The sequence below is a fragment of the Pezoporus flaviventris genome, unplaced genomic scaffold (genome assembly GCF_033815535.1).
Source record: "Pezoporus flaviventris isolate CSIRO_AGI_PZ_B2104156 unplaced genomic scaffold, CSIRO_AGI_Pfla_v1 ptg000045l, whole genome shotgun sequence".
NCBI lineage: Eukaryota > Metazoa > Chordata > Aves > Psittaciformes > Psittacidae > Pezoporus > Pezoporus flaviventris.
Window position 1 is genome coordinate 27,961,197 of NW_026892593.1, and position 22,422 is coordinate 27,983,618.

The 22,422-nt window shown below is 40.8% G+C and overlaps 1 protein-coding gene across 1 annotated transcript; it reads right to left on the reverse strand.

Moving 5' to 3' along the window:
• Positions 1 to 370: 370 nt before the first annotated feature.
• Positions 371 to 22,070, reverse strand: DBX2 (developing brain homeobox 2). Its single transcript, XM_061467790.1, is given in 5 exon segments — positions 371 to 1,019; positions 3,188 to 3,375; positions 7,969 to 8,064; positions 21,132 to 21,753; positions 21,755 to 22,070. Coding segments are annotated over 5 exon segments (1,464 nt in total). The 5' UTR covers positions 21,992 to 22,070; the 3' UTR covers positions 371 to 698.
• Between the last annotated feature and the right edge of the window lie 352 nt (positions 22,071 to 22,422).

Genomic DNA, 22,422 nt, shown 5'->3' on the forward strand with positions numbered 1-22,422 from the left:
AAAAGACAGGACTCACGGAATTGCTTTTCCCAGTATGCTGAATGCCTATCATCAGAGTGACGTGAATCATCAAAGTGATTTAAACATGGAGTTTTTTATAAGGTTATTTGGTTGGTTTTTAGTATTGCATACTTCACCAGGGTTATCAGTTGACCTGTGACCATGGTATTTAAAACTAATTAAATACTCATAAAGGTGAAGACAGACAGAAAAAAGCATACTAAGAATGTTTATGTTTGTCTAATATGAACCTACTGTGTCATTTAATGAATTGCAAAGAGAACCCAAAGCTCTTGAGGAAAATAGGGTTATTCTTATCTCATGCACAAAAGAAATTAATTGGTCTGACTGCAATGAGAGAGAAAAGTGATTCTCTATCACTGTGTTTTTAATGAATATCATACAGTGCAGATGTATAAATCGGAGCACAACTTCAGCTTCATGCTCTTCACTTCATTTTACTTACCATCAGTTCCTATTTCACTTTTAAGGTCAGTACAAAACTGGAAAAGACACACAAAAAGACTGAGTATTGAAGAATATGTCTTAAATCATTAGTTATTTGTCATTTTAATGGTGTTAGACTTTAGCAAATTTATGAGCATTAACTAGTTACAACGTCCAAATATTGTTAGTCTTAGAAGACTGCTCATTTGAAGCCTGTGCTCTCCACTCAATTTACAAACTGCCCCTGTTCCTTAAGCTGATGATGTAACTGCCTTATTTGCAGTGTCTTGGTCAGGGTACAAATACAGTGGGCTCTGCGACAAATTTGCTCTTGGAGGTGGTTGTGTACTCATCAGTCTTTCAGAATTTCCTGGAGAAGTCTCCCTCCACCTTGGACTTGCTTGCTCCTGGGTCACTTCCCACACAGATGGGCATGGGGAAGCAAAACTCATGGTGGATCGTGAGAGGTAGTTCTCCTGCAGACCTTCTTCTTGGAGGCACCTGTTTGAAAGCACTTCTTTTTCTTTGGAGTTACGCCATTTCATCCTTCGATTCTGAAACCAAATTTTCACCTGTTTGCAAGTGAATGAGAGTCTATTATCATTCTTTTCTTTAAACAACTCTGTCCTATTGTTTTTTTTCTTTCAATCCCCTTAGTTTTATGTTTCTTCCTTATTTGTGTTACAGTATATCCAATGAAACTGACTGATTGATATTATCTGAGGACTTTCCCGTCACTATTTACTGGAACACACTGCCCAGAGAAGTTGTGGATGCCCACCCCTGGATGTATTCAAGGCCAGTTTGGATGGGGTTTTGGTCTAATGGAAGGTGTCCCTGCCCATGGCAAGGGGGTTGGAACTAAATGATCTTTAAGGTCCCTTCTAACCCAAACCATTCTCTGATTCTACGAAATATTCTCTCTCACTTTCACCACCTCAAACAGGTGAATATTTGGCTTAGACTGGAAAAAGCCCAGCGTAGGGATAAAGCAGTTTCCTATAGCAACATGCTTCTAGACAGGAAAGGATTCTCAGAGTAACTTAGAATTGTCATTAACTAAACTAAAGTGATGTTACCAGCGATATGAATCTCTCTAAGAACCATGTCCCGTTCATTAGCATAGCTAAAAACATATTGGCAATACAGCTTCAAAGTGTGTGTTATGATAAAGAGAGGATTTAAAAACATTTTGTCTGCCCAACTACAGTTTTCCAGCAGTTGCCTGGAATCCATTTGCTTTAAAGATAAAATCAGTTTTCAAAAACCTTTGAGTTGCAAAGCTTGATCACAAGTGCTCGAAGACGTTTATGAAATGCTGAGAAAAACCTGGGGAAACATACATCTAGGAACTGGCTTTACATGAAGAGAAGAAGTGGTGGAGGGAATCAATCAACTTATTCAGATTGTATTCTATTTTCCCTTAAATATTTGCATTTAGTTCTAGTATTCAGATACTTCACACGAAAACAAAGGAGCTATGCATTCAAAGGCAGTATCATTGCCTTATATGGCAGGCACTGTTAGTCCAGCACAGCTGGTCAGAAAATTAAAGACATAAACTTCAGAGTGACTGCTCTTCCTTTCATGAGGGAAAAAAAATAAAGAAAATAAAGACATAGATATCACTTGGTTTGTCATTATCATTAAATTATTTTCCTATAGGGGTAGCTGTTACCTATGTGTCATTCCATTTCCACCTCCCTCTCCCAGGATCTCTTGAATATCAAGAACACAGAAATAAAACTCAGGAGAATAATTGTAATATTAGGAATTTGCCTACATGTTGGGATATTTTTACGCAGCCCAGTGGTGAGTGCAATTATGCATTTTCATTGAAATAGTTTATTCTGCAGAGATTACCACTCTGTTCATGATATTGAGAAGTACCACACTCTTCTTCTGTTTACAGTGCTTGTGATGGAGTTGGAGTTGTTCAGGTTGCAAGGAACCACTCCAGACCACAAGATCTAACCTCTTGCACAAAGTGAAGCCAACTGCAAAGTTGGATCAAATTGCTGAGGGCCTTGTCAAGTTCTGAAAATCTCCAAGATAAAGATGATGAGAATTCCCATTGCCATTCCCAGGGTTTTCTGCCCCCAGATGGCTTCTGCCGTACGTATCTTAAGCAGTTTCACTCCTGATGCATGAAAGAAATAGAATTGTACTGTCACTCTCTTTCAGCTGTATACTAGAGATCTGCATCTACCGCAGCACCTTCAGAATCGCTCCTCCTTGCTCCAAGGATTTCTGTCCTTGTGTAGCCAAGTTTCTTTCTGTAGGGATAGGTGCCTGTCTTTTGGGGCAGAACGGTTTCAAAGCAAGTGCTGTTGATTGCACTGTCACTAGCTGTTAATCAGCAAGTGCAAAGGGTGCTCAGAGGAACACAGGAGCTCTATGCTCTGCTGTTTTCTGCCTGGATCACTGCCTATCAAGTAGTGGGATGGAGCATAGCTCCCTACCCCAAAACTCCTGAGGGGGCTCTGTCAGACAGCAAAATGTGAGCTGGAAATGAATGGTCATGTTTCTCCCACTGTGTGAAAATGGAGTGACTGACTTCTGAATATACACCTTTGGGAAATAAACCAGAAAGCTGTTCAAACATTCCTTGGTTAAAACTGCCATTGATTTACTGAGGTCCTTGCTCAGTGAAGAAGTTCAGTTTTCTTCCTTCAAAGCCATTTTTAAGACTTTTTTCCCCAAAATGATAGAAAGTTACAGATATTCTGTCGTTTCTTACCTGAGACTCCTTTAGACCCAGGTTAATGGCCAGTTTCTTCCTGTCTGTTTTACTAATATACTTCTGCTTCTGAAACATTTTCTCCAAAGCTTTCCTCTGGTCTTCAGAAAAGACAGCTCTTCTTAATATACCTCTTCGGGATTTGGAATTAGACTCCTGGGTCAGAAGAGGCAGCACACTTTCCTCTCCTAGTGGAAATGGATGAGAGTTTCATGTAGTATCTAACACATATCAGAGAAATATTAAGTACTGCTTATTATAATGCTAGCACACTACTACCCTGCTTTTGATTTGTTGGTGTTATAAGTGTGTCGTAATGCTTCAGTCATGTTCATTAAGAACTAAATCCTCACTTGGATCTACAGGTGTTGTCAGTGGTCAAGAGTCTCCCCCTGACATATTAAGAAGTAAATCAGATGAGTTCATAGAGAAACACTAACACATGGCCCATGCTACTGCAAAATTCAAACACAGTGAGAGAGAAACTCCACTTTCCTTGCCTGTTGTCATCAATGAGTGAGTTTCCCTATGAGTTTATTTTCTCCTTGGGTGAAATGTAGAACCAGATAAAAGTGGTCTGTAATACTGACTCAAGGAAACTAAATAGGCTTTCTTTAGTTTTGTTTGCTAACAACAGGCTTTCAGAGTGCACTGTTCCCTGGCCATTCACTTACTTATTCTGGAAACTGCAGCAATTACTTTATTAGAGGATTTGAGGAGCACTTGGGACTTACTCCTTTCAGCTTGGTTTCTAATCCTTTGACATCTCATAGCAAGTCCTGGGTGGGGGTGTGCAGTTTTCAATTAATCCAATCACATCCGCTTGATCCATGCCTAGAAGGAAGCCTAGCCTGGGAAACAGCCTCAAAGTGGGTGGACAGAGCTGCACCGGAGAAGTGTTTGCATTGGCCCTTCACTGGTCTCACAAAGAGCACAGAAAACCCAAATCCAGATAAATCTCTCGCCTTCCTCACACACAATGAAGGCTAAAGCCATTGTGCTTTCCCATGCTTCCTCTCCCTAGAAGGATGTGGTATACAGGGAGCAGTCCAGGGTGAGGCTTGGCATGCCTCCAGCACACCCAGCTTCCCCAGATGCTCATCCAGGGAGCAGTATCAGAGGTCAGTTGAACAGGGCCTGTCACCAAGCACTGGATGTGATGATTGCATAGGGCAGTTCCAAGCAGGCCAGGAAAGAACTGCTCTTTGACTCCAAAACCTGTGCCATGGCTATATAGACCTACGGCCTTTCTGTAGGAGGGCAGCTACAAAGGTGGCTTTAGTTTGTATGACATGCAGTTCAGACTCTAAGCTGTTCTATTGTGCACCTTTCCACTCACATGGCCAAGATTGCCACCCTGGCTTGTAGTTACAGCAGCTGCAAAGATGTGCTGCTGTTCCAGTTCTATCAAGGACCTGATCCTTTTCGTATTGAAGCTAACGGCAAATTCCTGACATAAAGCTGATTCCCTAAAAGACTGTACATTTTTTTTGTGCAAAAGTCTATCCATTCTAGTGAGCTGTAGTGGTGGGGGTGGATTAAATACATTCGTTCAATAGATATAAGGATCTTAAAATACTAATTAAATCCAGATGCCGCTTCCACTAACTGTTCCTTGGGGCTATACCACATTTCAACTTCTGTATAGTATACATACCTACACATGGGTATGTGTATTTTTAAACACACATATATAATGAGGATATTGTAGAACTGTGTATGTATAATGATGAGAAACTGAAGTGTAGATGTGTATGTCTTGCAAAGTTGGCTAAATACTTTTGTGGTGCATGTGTGACTAGTCTGATATTAACATACATTTCCCCTGTATCCAGCTTCCAGCTTTGACCAGGAGAGGAAGAATATCAAAAGCTGAGCAAGTGTGCAATGATCCTTCCCTAAAATACACTGCCACTGACATGGGGACCATTGCATTCTGCTAGACATGCCTTCTTGAATTTTTCTACACTTTAACAACCCATCTTTATATTCATCCCTCATAATAGCCTGTGGCAGGAAGTAATTATTATGATTTAAAATGTTACAGTGTAAATAAGTCTAAATTTTATACAGATATATTTCAATTTTAAAAATTATATCTGAGACCAGCTACAAAAATCATAACCTACTCATTACTGTCCTGATATTTATTACACAGTGAGACACAGTCAGACTTCATCCAAACCAGAATAAACTATCTGTAGACCAGAAGTCAAAATGCCACACTGGAGGTCTCTGCAAAGGGCAAGCCAGTTTCATATTTCTCTGAGGAGTAAACAGCCCTCTCATGACTCCCACCCCAAGCTCCCCTCCTGCCCATGAGACTGCGGGTGAACACTGGTCCTTCTTCCTCAAGCATGTTTTCTGTCCTTCCTATTAGAATTTGGTGAATTTAGGTACCTTTTCCAGGTAGTCTTTGAGTAGTTCCTGATGAATTGTCAGACATTCTCGAGTTTACTGGAAGGTACAGTCTGACAGCAGAAAAGAGCTGGTACCTTCTCTCTCATGGGATGAGAGACACCAGCAAGGGAAGAAGTGAAACAGGGCTGGTCCTTGCCTCCTGGCCTCCATTCCACAATGGAGTTGTCAGCCAAGGACACAGGATGCCAGATTATGTGACCCCTTAAAATTTGTCTTGCCTGGCTGGTTGTTAACAGTCAATCAGCAAACAACCTCCTGCTGGAGCCCAGAGGCACCAATTAAGTCCTGTACAGGCAGTATGTAGGATACAGCTTAACACCTGTATTAGACTAATTTAGCAGTGAAGAAACTACACACAGTAATGCACAGCATGTGCCTGATTTTAAAAGATTAACTAAACAAAATTTAATGATAAGCAGAATGCTTACAAGCATTAGCAACTAGCCACTGGGCCAAAATATTTAAAACTCATGTTTGTGATAATGAATATTCACCCCAATTAAGCAGCATAGAGAATTTTTTTTAAGAATATTCCATATTCCCACATGAATTCCAGCTGCTCACACAAAAACTAAATTTCAATTTGTGGATTAAAGGATTTTTCAGTACAGTGGCATAGGCAGTCATTCGTACATTTCAACAATTATATCAAAATGAAGTAAGTCAGTTTGCAGCCTGTTGCTCTGAACGTGCATCAAAAGGTTTTGTGTTCTGCTGACATCAATGTGAATCTGCTACCAACTAATTCCTATGTTGCTCGTTTGATTTTTGTTTTGCTTCAGGGTTTGTTTTTTTTAAGTCTTTCCTTTGTATCCTAATATATAGTGATAAATGTCCTCTTAATCTGCGGAACAATCTTCATTTGCCTTCATGGCAGAGACCACCTTGAAGGAGCAAGTAAAAGCTTTAGTCATGGTTTCCATTTTTTCATTTGAATTCAATACATTCTAGTTAAATGGACAATTAATAGGTCACTTCCAAAATAGTAGTGTATCAGTCCTGGTTAATAAACAATCCCCACAGTTGATAATGGGCCTATGTATTCAGCAAGTCCCTGTATACACTCAGCTCATCCACTAAATCCCTTTTCAGGTAGACAGGGTTATATGGGAAGATGAGCTAGAATGAGTCTATAAAAGTCAGTTTCATTCACTGCTTTATTTTTCAGTCAAGTGCTTTAAATGGTGTCCAGAAAATCTCTTGGAATGTGAGACAGGAGAAAAGACTGGCACATAGAGTATTGCTTTATGGCCATACAAAAGGGCAACTGACCCTTGCCCAGGCCTTTTCAATGTGAAATGGTTCCTAAAGTTCATCTGCACAGTGAAAAATTGTGGTGAGGTCGCGTGTGGATGAGTAAAGTGAAAGTGGTGATTGGTCATGGTGCTGTCAGCCATTGTGGAAGAGCTGGGGCCATGTAAAACGCTCTGTGGGAAAGTGTCAGCCCCCTAAAGAGGTGCTCAGAAACTTGCAGCTCATTAAACTGCCAGCATTTGCTGCCTCACTTGTCAAGAATCATTCAACTTAGCAATTGCCCTTCTGAAACATTCATAAAACACATGCACGTAGTCAGGAAGGGTTTGAATGCAACTGATAAAAAAGTGTATGCTAGAGCATGCATAAGCTCCAATTTTCACTTGGATTTGACATGCGATTTGTGCTTTCTCTCTGTGCTTAAGGATGAGGTAACACTTCTGTTTGTATTCCTGGCCCATAAATGGTAAAATCATGCGCATCCATTCTTACACTATGGCATACAAACTTCCCAATCAAGGTTTAATTTAGTTTTGGATTAAATGGAAGTGTTTTTCAGGTCTTAATCCTGAAAGTATAGTTTATACTGGCCAAAATTCTCTTCACTTTCTTCAATTTTTCTACATTAGAATTAAAAAAGAAAACCAAATTAAGCATGTGCATGCATTTGACTGCTACAAAAAGAACGTCTGTTTTATTTAAATAATACTAGGGCTTCCTGACTCATAATTTATCCCTAACAGACATTAAAATGCAGCATCCACTTTAAGACCATTCAGCTCTTTTCTTATTTGCAAACGTTTATTGACTGAGATTTTTAAAAGAGTTACTGATTTTAAAGAATCTTTTCTGACAAACTGAAAACAAGCAGCTTTCCTAGGTTAGCTCTGTCTGGGTGTCTCAATGCCATTAGAAGCCTCTGACAATTGCTCAGTGTACTTAAGTTTGATAAATCTTTGGAAACCCTCTGAATAGGATTGCTGTGATTTTACTAAGGAATTAGCTGCTGCCATTGCATCACCAATTAGTTTTCCAGAACACATTAAATCCTGCTGCTTTGGTTTACAGAATAACTCAAGCATTACTGATGAAGCATAAAAACTTACTTGGAAAAGCAGTGGGGGATGCAGGGTGCTGACAGGACCCACCACAGCATGCTGAGTAGAATGGCGGGGCTCGGAGAAAGAAGTGTTTGGAAAGAGCTGCAAAAAAAAGCATAGATCTAATTGATTATCCATTGAGCTTAGGTGATATTCCTAACAACAGTACTCCAAGAAGTCAGTGTGTAAAGTCCTGCCCCACAAGTTCTTTTTCATTTTTTCAAGATGGTGATTTTTTTAAGGCAAACAATGATAAAACAAGTAATTGCTCTTTAATTTAGTAAGGTTGTTTTATGTGTGTGACAACTATAATATGCAAAACTCTCAATACATTTATCATAAGAATGAAACTGCAGATTTGAAATTTACTTCTGTATGTGCTATAATTACGGTGGTGTTTTGGTAAATATTGAGATTGAATGCATTGTTTCAATAATATTGTTGAAATAATGAGCATAAGGCATCTGAAAAAGTAATTTTAAATAATTCTAGCAAGCATGATATCTGAATCCTGTTCTGCTTGTACTCCAGTGTTGTTCTTAGTACTCAAACCAATAAGGTCTTCAATAAATACGAAACCTTAATGAATAAATTCTATACAGTGCAATAAGATGATCTAGCTGAGCTCTACAGGCACAAACTGCAGGGCCTGATTCTGTTATCCTGACGGTAAACTCATTCTTGCTGGGAAAGCGCAAGAATTTGGAATTTATAGAAATCAAAATTTAGAATTTAAACTCAGAATTTAATAAGCCACTTGCTGAAGAAGACTCTCCTTAATACAACAAAAAATGGCAAAATCAACTTACAGAACTAGGTAATAATTGGTTAAATTTCTATAGAATTTCTTGAACCAATGAACCAAAAGTCTCTGTTACATCTAAAAAGTGCTTCCAAATCCTGGAAAAGTCTTCGTTATCTAATAATCCTTTTTTTTTTCTTCCTATAAAGCTCATGGGGTTCTCCATTAATCTTAATTACCTTTCAATTTCTGCTTTTATGAGTCAACTCTGAAACTTGGGATATTTTTTTCTTTTGAAAACAGATACACCATGCTTGCTAGAGCTGTGCACTTGTAAAATGTGATCAGCATGCAAATGTTTATGTCACTTTCCTGGTCTGATTTAAGCAGAAAATAAACAGTTCTAGACCATGTACTATGTGGTTTGTCCAAACCTCTAGAAACAACCTGATCCATTAAAAAATAATCTTCATAAAAAAGAAGTAACTGCACATTTAGATAAGAAACCCAAAATATCAATAATCAGGAGAAAGATAAGAAAACAGGTAAGTGCATCTAACCCATATTGTTAATTTTAAAAGTTTTTTCAATTGGAATTAGAAAGAAAAAAGATCACTCAAAATTAGATTCCCAAGCACATATTAGGGAACAGTATTATCAGGCATAGTTTTCTGCCTGTTAAATCCGCTGATCTTCCAAAGCAATAAACTATTGCTGTAGAAGCCAAATTAAACATTTTTAAAATATTTACCTCTATTTTTTTATCTGAATTCATACCAGCTTCTTCAACTGTAATTACAAGTTGATAAGTGTTTTACTGCCAGAGCTTTTCTTTGACACTTTGCTATTTGTAATCAAATATAAATATCCTCCAAGAGGAGCTAATTGCCTATATTTGAAGTGCACGCTTGCCAATCATTTACAAAAAGAAATCAGGCATTAGTATTCTAAAGCTTCTCTTCCACATGAGACCATCAAATGTGGGAACCATGTCCTAAGAAAAGTAAATCGGTCAAGAAGGTGCAGCCAAGTATTACCTATCTGACGTATCCCAGCGGCCTCAATGCAACTGGTGGGGTGTGGAAGCTGGAAAGGGTTTGACTAACTGAAGAAGCACAGCAGATTGATAAGGTAAAGACCCACCAGATAATCTCAGCCATGCTTCTGAGTATGAGAACTTGTTTGTGACAGTATCTTTTACCTGCTGTTAACATTTTATCTGTTTCGGTTCTTCAGTTCCCAGCTTCCCTCCTTTCCCTAGCAGCCATATTCTTCATGCCACTATCAGGTTTCCCTTACAGTCAGGTAAAGCTTTCTTTTCTAGTTCTAAAAATACAACTTGGTATATAGAAGGTGCCACATTCAATTCCTTTGCTTCTTTTTCACACGTCCTAAATATTCTTTTGCTACCATAATGCCTCATTCCATTTAATCATTTCTCCAGCACCTTATTCATGGCATATGAAATTTGTCAGACATGTTGGCCTCTCCCTGATTTTCCTTCTTATGGTTTCTTAACTTTCTCCAGTTCCTTGCTCTTTTTTGGTAATGTCCTGCTTATCACAATATGTGATACAGCCAGGAGGTATCTGGATAAACCAAAATTGCACAAACTACTGCTTCAGATAAATAGCCTAATCCTGCAAATACATACAGGAATAAGAAAGCATAGGTTTTCTCCATTCACAAAATCTCTCAACAAGCCAGCTGCAAGCATAAGGGTCAGGAAATGGATCAGAGTGAAAATGAGACATTTTTCTTAAGGAAATTCTAAACAAGCCAAACTAGCATGGCACCATGATGCAAACAGTAGAGATCTTGGCACTAATTCTGCTCAAGTCAATGGAAATCCTGCTTCTGGCTTTCTTGAGCATTTTACTTAATTCCCTCAACCAACTGCTGTCTCTTCTGCCTGCATATCCCTTTAAGGCAGAACATTTGCTTGAGAAATATATGTATCTGGAAACCTCATATAACTCTGAACTAAGTCATTCCTGAGACCATTTCTCAAAATTGATTTAATCTAGGTCCTGTGGAATAAATAATGGCATTACGTCTCCCTAAGCCTATAGCCAACACCTTTGTCTAATTTATAAACTTCTTTAGCGTACTCCAACTATACTGATACACAAGTGAATTCTATGTTAAATTTATCAAAACACATCCCCAGGTCACATCTACTGAAGCTTCTGCACTCAGACCAATAAGTAGTAGTTACACAGTGACATCAGCAAAATAACCTGCCATAATAACAGGGATGCTCAATGGGAGCAATATGTAGCAAAAAATGTTAATGCTTCAACCTAGCACATACATTTTTAATCTCTGCATATTTTTAATCTTTGACAGAAAAAACAGAGAATATTCCTTCCATTGAATGGCTTCCACTCTCTGTGTGAAACTGCATCAACAGAATGAAAATTGCTCACAGAAAAATGATACCTTTAACGTATGCATTTCAGAATTATACTGTGACGCATCTGTAGGAATTACAATACCTTCAGTGCTGAGAATGATATAGAGAAAGAATTGCATATGCTTTTATTTTCTGTTCACATATATCATGGCCACTCTACCAATATTTGATGGTCAAGTGATCTTAAGCAAGCTTTGTTTACTGGTCACACAGAATCACAGAATCATTGAAAGCTGCTGAAATATCAGAATATTAGTTCTGTATTTATTGGCCAGAACGATGGATACATGAACCAAAAGGTAGCTGTTGCTTCCAGCCATGTGGAGTACACATTTACCAGGGCCAAATCCTAATAATTTGTATTTAGGATATTTAATTCTTTTTTCTGCTTTGCATTCCAATTTCATAAAAATGAGATTGTGCAGAACTATGCATTTCCCAAGAGTCAGACCCTACAGTTTTAGCTTCACAGATGCATTAAAATGAAATATCAGAGTAGGGTACAAGTGCCTTTTGGCACTCCAAAAATTGTACTACATGCTTTAAAGGAAAATTTATTTGGTCATAAATATAAAAGATGAAATAGCTAAAATTAAATAATTTATTTTAATTTCTTCACTGAAGATAGATAAATCATTCTGACACTGTTGCTGCATGCAACATTTTAGTAATAATGGTCATTTACATTCAGCTTTGTGAATACAAAGCATTTTACAAACAGACAACAAGATGGTACTAAACATGCAGATGGACCTCAAGCTCATCTGGTGCTAAAACAAAGAGATTGCTGATATTTTCAAATACACTGCTAGCTCTGAAGATATTCTAAATTTGAAAGCCCCCCCATACTAAAAAGTCACGCTGACAGCGGGACCAGTTGAAGTTTTCCTTCCAACTATCTACTATCTTGAGAGTAAGGTTCCTGAGTACAATTCAATTCACACAGACATGTAATTTTGAAATGGCTTCTTAGTAAACTCTTGTTTGCTTTCCCTAATCTTAATGTTGTGAAATGACTCAAGAAATAATGTAGGCCATTATCCAGCAGGAAAGATGGAACGGGTGATGGAAAAAGGACTACTGAGGAAAAGTGAACTGATGGCAAACTTCTGGTATTACCCACATGGGGTTCCTTCACTGCACATGCTGTTAGTTTGTAGGGGTTTTTCAAGCTAGCTGACAAAGATGTGGTATAAGCTGTGAAGAGGGCTGAAACACCCCCAAAAAATGATTCAGAAAGATGCCCTGAGCCAGCTAACAGGAATAGGAATAGACAGACCTCAAGCTGCATGAACACTTTCATTCTCTAAGTATTGCTAAGCCCACGTGAACCTCTTTCCACAGCGATGCCCAGGCTCCAGCCCTGACAGGCAAGTTAAAAATATTATCAGTAAAATGATCCCATCTTATCTGATAACACTAGATGGTTTATGCCTACTTCATGGGCACAAGTAAACTGCAACTTCCTACCTACATCCATTCTTGGCAATGATTAAAGAAGACTTTTGCAAGCCGCAGGAAAGTTTCATGTCATGAGGAGCTGCCTGCATAGAGTCTAGCAGCAGCTCTGCCACGTTCAGTGGTCCAACTGAGCCACATGGCACCATTTCTGCTCTCGAACCACAAGCCCTGCGCCTCACAATGAAACATGGCTCTGTCCCCAGCAGTTGCTGTGTTTAGAGTGCAATGTTCCAGCAGCAGTTGTGCACTCTGAAAGCATTCCAGCCAGCTGAAGTGGAGCCCCAGGACATGAGGAGGAAGCACCAGCTGCTGCCATATCCCACCAAAGGCTGTCACAATCACATGGACCTGGCAAAACTTAGTGCAAGAGTCTGTGGTACACCACCCCATAAAGCCATCTATTTCCTTCCCACTCATTGCTGTTAAAACATGATGTGCTAGTTTTGGCTGGGGTAGAGTTGATTTTCTTCATAGTAGCTAGGACGGGGCTATAGTTTGGATTTGTGGCTAAAAGAGTGTTGATAACACAGGGATGCTTTAGTTATTGCTGAGTGGTACTTACACATCCTCAAGGCCTTTTCTATTCCTCAACCCACCCCACCAGTTTTGTGAGCATCTTTTGCTTTACCTTCTAAACTGTCTTTATCTCAACCCATGAGTTTTCTCACTTCTAATTTTCTGATTCTCTTGCTCCCCTCACTGGGTGGGGCTTAATTGCCAACTGGAGCTAAACCACAACACACAACCTCGTGAACACTCACATAAAGTCCAGCCAAAAGGGCAAATCAGAGTGGCACATGCAGATTAGTTTTAATACATTGGCAAATATTTCTATTTTATAGAAAGGTTTTGAAGTTCAAAATACCTACGATTCTGATTTTTAAATCCTACACAAAAGGTGGATGTGAGAAGTGGGCTTACATTTTTATGTTGGGTCTCAGTGGGGTTTTCAAGAATTAGCTGAGTAATCACATCAAAACGGGCTTGAAAAGGGCTAACAGTATAATCATTGTTTTCTTGTATCTGTAGCAATGTATTGGATGACAGTCATGCTGCAGATTAGCTGAGATCATGTGAATCACTGTCAATTTTCATAGGCATTATTCACATGCCTTATTATTATGGCATAGTTTGCTGTACATGTTTTTCTCTGCCTGAGAAAACACAGGTGCTTCAGGGTAGTGACAATGTATGGTCAGATTTCACCTCTGTGACAACCCAAAGGAATAGCCAAACCTCACACCACCTCCGAAAGGCTCCATCAGTCTCCTGGGATCAGCTGTACAGGTGGCTTCTACCCTCTCCATGCCTTGCTATTGAGGAGAAAGCTGGGAATCTGGAAAGCTGTGGTTTACCAGCTTTGTCCTTCTCCTTCAAGATGCCCATGCACTAACGTGCCCCAGCATTTTCTGCTTACCAGTTCTTGTCAAAAGAACTCTGTCACTTTCACTTTTCTATCTAAATGTTCAATGCATTGTCTAAGCTACTTGTCTGGGCCTCCTGTAGAGCCAATGAGGAGAGATAAGTAGCTCTACATAATGATTCATCACCTTAAAACAGATGTCTAAGAGAAGTTGTTTCATCTTCTGGAGGTGTCTCTCTGTAGTAACTATGGATTAGACAAGGTATTCAGACAACTAGATTAGACCAGACACCTATTTTTTATTAAAGAGCTGAATGACTATAACATTCTTCTTATCCATCACAGGTAACATCAAAAGAATACAATCATCTGTGCAACCATAAAGACTTTCTAAAAAAAATTATAAATCTCAACCATAAATGCACTAAAATTATCCTTCTTTGATTTTCAACACATTACGATTTGTTGAGAAATAATTCCCTCAAACAAGGCAAAATCAGGGTCATATGCTGCAAGAGGACAATTCACTGGGTTCTCATTGTTGCAGCTCTATTTCAAAATCTTACAATAGGCCATAATGCCCCACTTATTCCAGTGGCATGCAATGATTAGCTGAAATTTTCTACCTGGACCAGTCTTTATTTGTCACAGTATTTCCAGATTCAAACAAATAAAAGTCTCAAGATCAGCTAAATACTGTTAGAATGAAAAAAAAACAGTGAATCTTTTTCCCTTCTTTTTTAACGTGCGAGGTTTTTAGTCTTTTTACATTTGTGTAAGGAAATATTTTCTCAAGTTGAAATTCGAAACATTCACATGGTCACAAGATTCCAGGGGAAGGGACTTTGATGAACAACACCAAATTGTCCAAGAGGAGAAGGCAAAATCCTCAACATACAAAATACCTCAACAGAATTATGTGTTGTAACTTCAGGAAAAGGGCAGCCCTCGAGGGAAATTTTCATAAGCTTTTCAGCACAAAGCAAAGGCAACTTCTCCAACAAGACAACTCACCTCAAAGAAAAACAGCCCAGGTTACTGAAAGTATTTAGGTTCCTAACTTTATAAAGATCAGCGTCTACATATCTGACATTTGAAACAGCCTCCTACTGCTTTACATACCTGCACTTGTTTTCATTTTGAAAAAATTACCTTCCCAATTCTGCTATGGGTCATGACTGATCACAAAAGTACCATTTAGAAAAATGAGAGTAAGAGTTATTTTACAGAGCTACGCTATACAAGATTGAATAAACACCTTCCGAGGGCAATGGAGGCAAAGACCTTGCCTTCCAAAACTCAGGGGAATTTGTCAATGCAAAATATCACAGTACTGTGAAACTTGAAATCTGCACTGGAGAACTTGCTGATGAGATTAATCTTTACCACATTTATCTGTTTTCTAAAAACATAAAGATATACTACAAGATGTCAGAAGACCAGCTCATTCTGCAATACAGAAGTTAATTTGCTAGCTTTAGGTATGATTTATTCCATGGCTTCCCCTCAATGAAGTGCTTTTCTATAAACCACACTACTAGTGCAGCTCTGAGATCTTCTGGCAGTGCTTGAATTTCACTAAGGACCAAACTTGGGATCCTCTTCCTTTCTTAGCGATGGCACAGCAGGAGTCGCCAGAGGAGTCCAGCCAATGCTTATATCCCCTACTAAGCCCAGACTGCTAGACTGGTGGCTGTGTCGGAGAGTAGCTGGCACTAGTCTAGCTCTGGCAACCTTACAATAAGGACAAAGACTTGTCCTTTAAAAGCCATTTTGTAGCCACTCTTAAGATATTCTGGGCACCCCAAACTGATTCTATTAAATGGCTCACAAAGTTAACTGCAAGCAGGAAAAGGTGCTGCATAGTCTGTGATTTCTGATACTTACAGAAACTTCCCTGCCTCCAAAGACAAACTCTTGAAGCAATGAAGGTGTCTCAGCGATCCTTGGCAGTCACGGCATAAGAAAATATGTCAAATGTATCCCCCCACCCTAAAGAAACTTTCTATTGCCAGAGAACTCCAACAAAACAGGAAAATCCTGAGAACTCTTACTCACTTTGTTGCCTGAGTGAGAGCAGCATTTTCCAGAGGCTGGTACAAGCCTAGAGGGAGCTGAGATGAAACACTCTGGCTATTATTTTAAGGGAAGTTAGTGTTATGTCACTCAAGGACACACTGTGGCTACCAGCTGATCTGAAATCAATAATTAGTAAGAACTTATTCACCAAGAGTGGGTCAAAAAAGGAAGGGGAAAAAAAAATCACTTAATTTCAGTAATTCCAGTAATTCAAGTATCTCCCAGCTGTTATGAAGAAACACAGGAGATTTTACTAAAAATGAGCAATAAGGTATATTGATTCAAATAAGAGTGTTACAGGATAGAATTGCTGTCCTCACCTGAGGGGAAAAAAGGCTGACACTGGTCCAAAGAGTTAGCCTGCAGAAGAAGGCTTGCTTTTATTTCCCTGCAGTGCTACCAGCTTTCTGGATTACCTTATGCAAGTCACCTCATTTCTTTTTGCTCCAGCGCCTCCTCTACACAGTAGAAATCTCTCCTATTTCACTAGCACACTGCAATGATAAATGCACTAAAATGTAAAGTACTTAAATGTTACAGAAAGAAAAGATATATCTATATCATAGAATGGATGTTTGAAAGTTCAATTCATGTTTACGATATACTTGTTCTAATGACTTTCTTTAGTGTGATCTGTATTGTACTTTATTGTGCTCTTATTTCATTCTGATGCTTTAGGCAAAACTCCCATAAGCTCAATTTTTCATTAACTTTTTCAATGGAATTATTTTATTGTTATGTTTATTTATTTCATTGCACTTTTTAGTTTCATGTCTCTGTTAATCTAGCAAAATGCCAAGATTAAAGCAAAAAGTCAGGTTCTTGCCATACAGAATCGCAGAATCACAGAATGGTTAGGGTTGGAAAGCACCTTAAAATCATCTAGCTCCAACGCCCCTGGCATGGACAGAGATGCCTCATGTCACCCAAGGCTCTGTCCATCCAACCTAGCCTGGAAAACTGCTGGGGATGGAGAATTTACCACTTCTTTAAGAAACCTGTTCCAGTGCCTCACCACCCTCACAGTAAAGAATTTTTCCTTAGATCTATTTATTCACGGTCATACCACATATGACCATACTCAGGCTGTAAAGCACTCTCTGTCATGCTCCCCCAGGGCAAATTACCTGAGAAAAGCAGAGATTTTCAGAAGATTATTTCAGGTAGCAGAGTGACTTTCCATTTCTCAACGTCACTCTGACCTGGGGTCAGCCAATACTTCTGGAAACCAAGTCAGGAGGAAAGACATGGAGTGGACCTCTTTAAAGTACCTGTGCTACAACAGACTGGATCTCAGCATCCTCCAGATAATCTTCCTATGTCAGAAAACACAGAAAAACTGTCAAGTCTTCTAACTTATCCAGAAGATAATAACAGTACTGGAGTACAAAGGAGAGGAACCAAATCCGAGATTAGCAAACAGAAATTGAGGACCTCCTCCATGCTTAAGAATTCTTTAGTTTGCTCAGAACTTATACCTAGAGCTTCCCTCATCCTTTAAGAGGCAGTGCAAGTTTAAGCTGCATAGCTGTAAGATGTTTCACTGGGAAATGCTGCTTTACAACAATGCATCTTTAAAAGTTTTTATCCATGCACAGGCTGGGCATCCAGTGTTTCAAAAGCAGAACTAGATTCTGCACCACCCTGCCTAGTCAGGACTATGAATACACACTGTACACAAATTTCTCACAAAGTAGAAGACAACATTATGCATTTATTTTATCAAGACAAAAGGTACTCAAAGAATGAGGCTCATAGTGCACGGGGTAGCAGAAATTCAGTTCAGCTAGGCAGAAACCCAGCTCTTACCGCACCTGCTAAAGGTGGTGGGCCTGGTTCAGTGTTCCATCATCAGTTCTAGGGCTTCAGAGCAAGGTAGCAAGGTGGAAGAAAGCCTATGGGAATCACAAGCTGGTATAAACTGGCACAGCATCACAAAAGGCAAGTGAGTTTATTCCATAGCAATAATGCTCCTTCTGCTTCTCCTTCTTAGGGTTTTATGTAACATGTTACTTGATCATGTGGTTGTACTCTTAAATCAAAATTCATTTGAAAAACCTATGAACCTGTCCATGGCTGGGGGGTCGGAACTAGATGATCTTAAGGTCATTTCCAACCTAAACCATTCTATGATTCTATGATTTCATTACATTTTATTTTTAAAAATCAGTGTAATGATCAAAAATTATTATTTTAATATTTTACAGACAACATAAAAATATTTATTTCAAGCCCACTCACTAGATGATGTATCTAGGATGTGACACTGAGTACTTGTTAAGTTTTTCATTTAGGATTATTTTGGATGAGAACTCAAAATACACAGGCAGATAAAACACTTGAAACAGTCAGATTAAATCCTTTAAATCTTGTAAATTACAGGAATGGAAACTTGCTGGTAAAAAAGCTGCTGAGGAGTTACAAATGGAAAAGCTACCATGACCAGATGAACCAGATAAGAGTGCCATCCCAATGGTCTCCTGTGCTGCCATGGATAAAAGTCTTCCAGTTTACAGAAAGAACACAGGATTTTCGTTCTTTAGCACTTTCACAGAGTGTTAGAAGTTACCCTAAAATGTCTTTCCTTGGTAGGTGCTGTGGATACATGTTGGTTTTGGAACTGTAAAAACGTTCAGCTTTATTCAGTTGAGTCCCTGGTGTGATTTTACATTCCTTACTTTCTGAGCACTTTTGGTGACCTCACCAGAATTAGGGACTACATGAGCAATACAGGTTACTGATTCCAAAAAGTCTGGTATTTTTTCAATTCTCTTTTCTCTCTCCCTCTGTATATATATGTATTTTTTTAACTGCCGCATTATGCCAAGCTAGTTTGTACTTTTAGTCCCTGCATGATCTATAAAGCACTTGCTTGTTCAGAAAGATTAAAAAAAAATTCGCTATATCATGTTCCATAGTCTTCACAAATACTTCGACCAAGATTTTCTAAAATGCCATGTAATTTGGGGAGTGTAAATAGGAAAGAGTTTATTCCTCAAAAAACAAAGACAAAAATCAGTGAATTAAAGCCCGCTACCTAGTACAAATTCTTTAGTTAAAATACCTTCATCAGTCCATGAAGGCTAAAATTCTTATTCTGGCAAAACTGTTTTGCCCTATCCATAAACAAGAAACGTAACACACAGCCTGACCACCCAAGCCCTACTTACAAAGCAAGTGTCCAGTCTGAACAGTTCCCCCAGTGTACGCTTACACTAGAGAGAAGAGACTCCTCAGAAACAACGAGATCTGCCTCAGCAGGACGGTTCCAATCTAATTTACATTCACCAAAGTTCAGACACCTAAGAGCCCTCATCACTTCAAGACACGTAAATCAGATCAGAATCAACAGGCCCCTGTTAGAATATATGAGTTTTTGTTGTACATCTGCAGTCACAGGAGAGGGTTTTTTTCTGAGTGCATAATGCATAAGGAAACCTAGTATTTCTCACTGCTCAAACAGAACAGCCTGCTGCTTTTGCTCAAAGCTTCCTCTGAAATCTCTAGGATATGTGGGATCAAAAGAAACACTGGATCGGACTCCAAATCACTAGGCAGTCCTACCACACTTTGCTGACTTCACAAGTACTGCTCTAGGCCAATCAAAAAGAGAGCTAACCCTGAAAGCAAGGATTTGAAAAACTTGGTAGTCAGGAACTTCTGTAATACTTACAAAAAGTTTACCTATAGCAGTAAGTGCTGAGGGATCTGCTGTCTCCCCTTTAACATGGACTCTGTACACAGAAATTGTAGCATTTTCTTGAGAGTGGGTTTTGGTTTTTTTTTAAGGAGGGGGGGGAAATACGCACCTAATTCCAGGAAGATGGCACTTGTCCTGTTTCCTGGCCTGTTCTATAGCTGGTTAAAATAAACATGTTTAAATAACTGATGTGCTCAAGATAACACTGCAGCTGAGGTCCAAAATGTTAATGTACACTTATCTGACTCTCCTGCCTACCTTTAAAATATATCACGCTAATGGATCAAAAATCGGTTTGGATTTTGCAGAACAGTTTGTAGGATTTAACTTAAGTAAAACTATGCTTGAAAAGAAAACAAGCGTTATTAATTCTGGCTCTTTTAATTCTGTTATTAATTCTGGCCTTTTGCTTTCACACCTTAGAGCCCTACTTCAGTAAATACGATTCTGCTTGACTGATTTTCATTGTAAGTACATTTAAAACAGAATTATCATAAATAAAAACGCTGAAAACACCACACAAAACTGACATAAATTGATACATTACAACGGAAGGGAAAAATATAGATGGTGAGGCTAATACCGAATTTTGTGAATTAACTTCGAATTCAGCTTCCATCGGTTCATGACTGACAGAAGTGCACATTCCTAAAAATGCTTTAAAACGTTGTTCATGGCCAGACAAAAATATATGAAACCCGGCACATTTAATAACCGAAACGTGCTTTGTGAAACTATTTTTCAGTTCAATGATAGAAAGTAGACCCTCCGCGACAGCAACGCCGTGGGCAGTCCGGGTGGCGGTAGAACTGGTCAAACTGGTCCCCAGAAGGGGGACATCTCCCACCACCCCGAAAAACCCTGGCTTTTACTCCAGCAGCTGACCGAATGGCTAATTACAGACAATTACAGACCTTTTACACAGCTTTAAAGCTTGAATTCATTCTCTTTTGGTGGGAAAAACCCGGTGCCTCACTCACGGCCAGGGATGGGACACCGGAGTTATCGCTACCGAGAGGGACCGCTCTTTCTCACGAAACTAGGCACTTCAGACGTTCCCGAGGCGCCCGTTAGCGACGAAGCTCTTTTACCGTCCGTCCAGGCTATGAAGATCTACTAGACCTGGAAGAGGTGCGGTTCGGGGCACTTAAAAGCACTCCGTTCTCACTACCAGCACAAGTCTTGGCCGCACTCGCTGCACCCACAGGTGCGCCGGACCGCGCGGTTCACAGCCGCCCTCATGACCGCCTCGTCGGGGCCCGCCGACAGCGGCAGGGCAAGGCCCACCGTGGCCAGTGCGCCCCGACAGCAACGGCACCCGGCGGGACACGGCCTTCGCCGCTCCCTCGCTAAGCCCCTTCTGTCCCGTCTTCCCGGCGCTGGGACGCGGGAAGGGGCCTGCGCTCACCTGTGGCTGCCGGCGGGAAGACGCCGCCTCTCTCCGCCGCCGGAGCCCTCGCTGGCAGACGGCCGCCTTCCGCCACGGAGGGGTTAAGCACTTGAAAAGCCCATCTTGTCGGGTACGGACCCCCTGAGGGGCTGATTTGTTCCGCCGCGGGGCACAGCTTGAGGGGGACGGGGCTGGCGGGGAGGGGACGGAGCTGGGCAGGGCTCGGAGGCGCCCCGGCCCGCAGCAAGTTCTCGATGAGGAAACTTTTGCCCAGGTTGCCGAAGCCCGGCGCTGCCGGCAGGTTGAGAAGAGCCGAGGAGCCCACCAGGTCCCAGTACAGGGCGCTGGGCAGCATAGCGAGGGCTCTTACCCCCCGTCGCCCTGCCCGGCCCAGCCCAGCCCAGCCGCCGCGGCCCCTCACTGGGCTGGGACGGGGCGCCGGGCTATGGGGCCGGGCGGGCTTGCGGGCCGCCTCCCCGAGGGCTGAGGGGAGCGGAGCGGAGAGTTCGGTGGGGCTGTCCGTGGAGACTCGGCGCGCCTCTTCGCCGGGCTGGAAGGTGTGTCCAAGCTCATTCATTATGTCAGCCGGGGACGGGGAGTGATGGACGCGGCCAACAATGCCGCCTTGCCGGGCAGCCCCCCCGGGGGAAGGGGGGTAGGGCGGGGAGCTGAGCGGGCCTGGCGCGGGGTGGCTGTCCCGCTTTGCCGCCCGCCGCCATGTCGGGGGCCCCCCTCAGGAGGTGCCCCCTGCCTCCCGACATGGCCGCGGGCCCGCGCCTCCCGCTGCAGGGCTGCACCTGTGTGTAGAGGAGGGGAAAGGGCCTCTGGCCTCCGTCCCAGCGGGGAGGTGGCTTCAGTGCTGGCCGCGGCGAGATCATGTCGACCTAATGATCCCATGAGGTAATGGGAAGATAGTCATTAGCTCACTCCCTCTGGGCATTTTATCTGGCCTTTTTTTTTCCTCTTTAGTTACCCACACACACTCTGGATTTTCAACGTTTGTCTTAATAAATCTGATTAAGATCAGTGCTGAGCTGTTAATCATGTTTTCCTCGAGTTGTGGGACAATGCTTTCTGTGAGCATAAACATCCTTTGGTAGAGGCTTGCTTGTGTGTATTCTTATTTATTTTCTTAGACACCATGTAATGTGGCAAAGATGCCTCATTTTATGTTCAAACACACATGCAGAAAGTTAAGATTGGATGCCATTCCCAAAGACCTGAAACCATCTCCCTGTTTTGCAGATAAATCCTTTTCTGTCAAAATAGCTGTTCAGCAGTCTAATATCGGGAATATTCCCTGCAAAAT